At 34.6% G+C, this 5,928-nt stretch overlaps 1 protein-coding gene across 1 annotated transcript; it reads left to right on the top strand.

Annotated features, from left to right (window-relative positions):
- Positions 1 to 287: 287 nt before the first annotated feature.
- Positions 288 to 4,218, top strand: LOC120351455 (the record flags this gene model as incomplete). Its single annotated transcript, XM_039428919.1, is given in 2 exon segments — positions 288 to 622; positions 4,081 to 4,218. Coding segments are annotated over 2 exon segments (243 nt in total), but the record flags the coding sequence as incomplete, so codon positions are not given.
- Positions 4,219 to 5,928: the final 1,710 nt, after the last annotated feature.

Below are 5,928 nucleotides of genomic sequence, written 5' to 3'. Positions count from 1 at the left end.
TAAAACTAAAAAAGTTTTGATTTGATCAATCCTAATAACTATAATTATTGGAACTGGTCATACTAGGAGGTCTAGGTTAAAAAAAAGTTCAGGTTTTAGGTTAAATGCAGCCTTCAAAAAATATCAGATTTGAAATTAAATAAGACTATTCAAGGAGCAATAATTTTATTATGTTTGATGATTATATTGAATTAATTATCGGCGAAATTAAAAAATGGCAGTTCTTTAATCGAGCAATTTCTACGAAATTGAGTACTTGTTAAAGAGTCTGTTCTGCCTTGCTCTAATAATCTGTAGTAGGCTTTGTTGTATTGGTATCACACTAAACAGCTGTTAGTTTCATATTCTTATTTTTAAAGTTAATTTTCTTCAAGAAATTCCTATAAAATATATTTGAAAAGTACAATACTAATCTACTAAGTTAATACATTTGTATTTACTATTTTGTTGAGGAGAAGTGCAAACTTTGTGTTTACTATTTTGTTGAAGAGAAGTGCAAACTTTTTAAACTATTAAAATGGCATTCAGCTTAAAAGATAATTATGTTAATATGAAAAACTCTTTTGTCAATAATCTCAACAATGAAGGTTCATCAGAAACAGCAAATGATGATTGTTCTGAGGTAAAATTTAAATTACTTTCTAAACCGTATTTTGTATTTATTTCTATTGTGGAGTAGGCCTATACTTTATTTTTCAGCACTCTATCACAATACTAGTCATTTCAGTTTATTGAACTGGGACCAGTTTGCTTACCACACATATTTGTGTAGAAGATATGCCTTGCTACCAGGCTTGCGTGTAGCCTTCAGAGTGCATGCATATGCATAATATGAAGGGAAAAGACCTGGAGGATCCTCTCTCTGGTAAAACGGTGCGCCAGTTAACTGGTACCAATTAGGACCCTTCGACAGTGGAAAAGTGATACATGATACACCATGACCAGATATGCCTCCGTCACATGTCCCTTCAGCTCGAGCAAAACAAAACAGGTTTGGGATAGTCTCTTGCTGGATGTGACGGGCCTAGTTGAGCTTTTAATCGAGTACTAGTAGTTCTGTGAACAGTAGACCTCGCGCAGTTATAATCCACAGTCTCTTCTTATATTGTCCATTAAAGTAAATTCTATACGTAGTCTGATTTTTCACGATAATATTGGCGTTTGGAGGAGAGTCCTTTTCTTTTTGTATTATCTTTAAAATGCAACATTTCAAAAAACCTTATAATATATACGTCGACGCAAAATTCAAAGAGAAACATACCTGTCAAATTTTATGGAAATCTATTGCCGCGTTTCGCCGTAAATGCGGAACATAAATATAAACATAAAAGCAAAACGGTCGACTTTAATCTTAGACTTCACTCCGCTTGGTCAATAAAGGCCAGCAGCTCCACAGGTTCCTGATCATAAGGCAGACTTCGCAACAAACTGCCGATAATTTTTTGTGTCTTGCTATCATTTAGCTAGAAACGATTTACCAAGAACCATGAAATTAAGACTGCAGATGCTTCGCCGACCTCTCTAACACCTGCTGGAGGTCAATGCCAGATGACAGCAATGATGTACCATCAGCAAACAGGAGAGTTGTACCATTGTCATCAAGATTGTTGATCATCACGATGAACAAGACTGGCCCCATAATTGAACCCTGAGGTAAACCAGGAAGCAGGTCCACCCAATTACACCACCTGTGTCCTCCAAGTTAGGTATAACTCCAAGATGTTCAGGGCCGACCCCATAATAGCTAGTAGTTCTGTGAACAGAAGAACTCGCGCTCAGTAAGTTACATTGACCTGTTGTTGTTTTCTCAACAATTAATAGATAATTTATCAATTTAAAATGTCTAGAAAAAATCCTAAATAAACATAGAGATTTCTGTCCTATCGTACCGTGACGTGTCATCCCGGAATGTGAGTGTGAGCGCTGTTATCAGGTCTGGCTGCAACTGTCTACAACGTTGATGGAAAGATACATTTTCAAGATGTTCGATGTTTTTGAACGGGTAGTATTATAGTCCACTAGACTGGTGATTTATGATGAATAATTCTAAAGTCTGATTTTTACTGTAATATTGGCGTATGAAGGAGGCTCCTTATTCCTTTTATATTATTCTTGAAATGCAAAATTTCCAAAAACCTTGTATATACGTCGTCGCGCAATTTAAAAAGGAAAATCTATTCATGAAAATCTATTTCTGCGTTTCGCCGTAAATGCGCAACATATAAACATGAATGTTGGAATGTAAACATTGAATGTTTACCTTATGTAATAATACACACATATGTACATACGTTTAAACATTCAAACATCAAGAGAAATGCCAAACCGTCGCCTTGAATCTTAGACCTCACTTCGCTCGGTCAACGAAGCTTCCAGGTCAGTATGTGATGGTCAACACAATCAAACGCTCTACTGAAATCACTAAATCAATTTTCTCAGCCACTCGATTCACTGCATCAAAAGTGACCTCCCTCTACGAAAACCAAAACTGCATCATAAGAAAAGGTTTTAACTCTCAAAGAACTCCTCAAGTTGGGGTTTGATGACGCTATTTCCAAGTACTACCTTTCCAAGTCATGGATATTGGCCTGAAGCTCACCTGTGATCACCCTTCTTGTACACAGGAACGGTTCTTGAGGTTTCAGTAAGTGGATCCCCAAGTTGGATGAAAAATATCTTGCATAACACACACAAATTCACACATTAAATTTGTTGCTATCGTTGTGCATCCAGTTTTTGCGCAACTGTTTGAATGCAAAATGATTGCGAAATTTACTAGAAGATGGAAGATGTCACTGCTGCAGCAAGGGGGTCCGCAATAGCATTCACCACCTCTACAAGCATGAATCACATGAGGAGTATCAAAGGCTCTGCTGATCACAAGAGTGTGAGCCCAGCAAGTCTGCCTATTTCAAGGTCTCATAAGTTTTCTGAAGAAGGAAACGGCTGCATCTGCCGTATATATAACCATAGAGAAACAATAGCGTAAGTAGATATCCCATGGTATAGGGAATTTATGTCGCAGCTTTTACTGTTATCTCAAGCCGATCACTGTCGATTATTGTCAATTATTACTGTTTTGTTGGGGTGAGAGTGTATGAACGGCACAATTTGAGAGACTACCAGCGTCACACAGCTTCTTAGGAAAGAACTACGTGAACTATCGGCTTGGGATAACAGTAAAAGTTGCGACATAATTTCCCTATACCATGGGATATCTACTTATGCTATTGTTTCTCTATGATATAACTTAGTTTTCTGAACCAAAACTGGGTGGTCGTAAACAGGCCCCACTGCTCTTAAGGCTGTGCAAAGGCTAAAAATAAACTTTCTACTCGTGATATTTTTCAAAGTTTTTCGATTTGTATATCATCAAGCTATCAAAATGAAAAAGTTTTCTCAGGAAAATATTTTTTTCCGATCATTACTTTTTGAGATATGAGCGCCTGAAGTTTGAATTTTTGGAACAGAACATTTCAAATTCGGTACGGTAAGATATAAATCCATGAGATTTGGAGGAAAAATTTTTCATGGGTATTGTTGATCTAGTAGAACAAAAATTTTCTGAAAATATCAATTTTTGAAAAAGTTATTCAATTTACCAAAAATAACTCAACTAAAAGTTATTTTTGGTTATTTTTAGTAAATTGAATAACTATCTTAAAAATTGATATTTTCAACAAAAAAAATTGTTTTACTAGATCAACAATACCATGAAGAATCTATCCTCTAAATCTCATGGATTTATCTCTTACCGAATTTGAAATGTTCTGTCCCAAAACTTCAAACTTTAGGCGCTCATATCTCTAAAATGACCAGAAAAAAATGTTTCCCTGAGAAAACTTTTCCATTTTGATAGCTTGATGATATACAAATTGAAAAACTTTGAAAAAATATCTCGAGTAGAAAGTTTATTTTTAGCCTTTGCACAGCCTCGATAATTTCAGGAGCTGCCTTGTTATAAATTTAATATTTTTTCAAAAAGTGAACCTTCATTAATCAACATTAATTTTGATTTGAGTATTTCAATTTTAATAAGTTGTTTATGAATGATTGTTTTCTGAATTATCAAAATTTCAGACATCTGCATCATCAGAACATCTCAGCAGCATAGCTAATAAGGTTATTGAATTGAACCTTTTGCGAAACGAGTTAATAAATGTGGAACAAGATATTGCGGATCAAGATAATAAAAACAGGCTGAAAAGATGTCGCCTTCTCACAGGTAATAATACAGAGTGTTCATAAAGTTCGACGGGGTTCTAACTCTTAATAATATTTTTTTACATTAACTTGAAGATATACCATAAAATTATAAGTCAATTGAAAGCGACTCATGAAGAACCGTATGACTCCGATTTTTGTCACTTTACACACATCAATTGAACATTGTTTAGTGTGACCATATCAATCCAGCATCAGTACATATAAACTTGGATGAAGCCACTAAGGTACACTTTTTTCATTATTTAAATTGAATAATCTTTTTCATATTATATTTATTATTATAATTATGATTTGTAATATTGTCAATGAAATAAATAAAGAAATATAATTGTTAAGATCATTATAAGAGTGAGAAAAAGTGGCAACCGAAAATAAGCGAGTTATGGGTTGTTGAATTGCTAACTTTCCAGATTCCGTTTTCTTTCCAGATCATAAACGGTTTCAACTATATTATTAGAACTTCTCTTGAAAATTCAAAAAAATGTATCTTTCCAAACTGAAACATTTTATTCCCCATATCGTTCATTAATAAAAAAGTAACATTTTTGTAAATTCGATAACTTATTTTGGCATTAATCGCGGCAAAACGCATATTAGAACAAAGCCAATGATATTCTGAATGTATTAAAAAAACTGCAATGGAAAATTTTGAAACCGTTTATGATCTGGGAAGAAAACGGAGTTTAGCACTTCAATAACCCATAACTCGCTTATTAGACCACTTGAAAACTTCAGTTGCCACTTTTTCTCACTCTTATAATGATCTCAACAATTATATTGAAAAAGATTATCCAATTTAAATAAAAATAAAAAGGTGTACCGGGTCAGGAGGAAATGTAGTCCATGCCCTGGATGTCATCGAGGCCCGCCCGACACGGGGAAGTAGAGACAGCAATTCACTGGCGGCCAGTGATTTTCATTACGTCACATTTCATCACATCACATTTCATAGCCACCAGCAACTTGACAACTCTACTTTCCCTGTCTATAACACCTTTACAGCTTATCTATAGTGAGGTCCACGTTATAATGGCAGTGTTTGATTGGCAATGGTATTGCTATCCTTGTCTATCACTCAGCAAAGCGGATAGCGCTATCTCTTTCTCGCTTTGTTCTGTTGCCAGATCGTCTTTCAACAATGTAGAATTAATAATTCATTTACAAAATATTTCATCTTAATTATGAAAGTTCTTCATGATATTATTGAAAAATATAATTTCTTGCTAAATAAAATATAATTGATTATTTTAAACGAGAATGAACAGTTAATGTTTCTACAGATGGAAATCACTGAGATATTGCAATTATTCAAATGCTAATGAATTAATTGTTAAACGAAAATCCAAATTGAATGCTGCAATTCACCCCGAAGACTTCTGCTACTGCAAATATTGTGTACAACAGGGTAAACAGCTAGATGGAAATTCGATAAGGTCTACTATTCAAAAATTATTTGTCAGCCCGGGGACAAATTTTTGAATAGTAGCGGCGCTCATCGAATTTCCACCTAGCTGTTTACCCTGTTGTCAATATTTGCAGTAGCAGAAGTCTTCGGGGTGAATTACAGCATTTAATTTGGATTTTCGTTTAATAATAATAGTTCATATTTCATCTATAAACCTGTATCAGCTACCGTCTATGGAAGGCATTGACAAGACAGAGGATCGGTTACGTTTTTCTCCTATCTTTCTCCACTGTCAT

This window comes from Nilaparvata lugens, chromosome 5 (assembly GCF_014356525.2).
Source record: "Nilaparvata lugens isolate BPH chromosome 5, ASM1435652v1, whole genome shotgun sequence".
NCBI lineage: Eukaryota > Metazoa > Arthropoda > Insecta > Hemiptera > Delphacidae > Nilaparvata > Nilaparvata lugens.
This window is presented reverse-complemented; position numbering and strand designations above follow the sequence as displayed.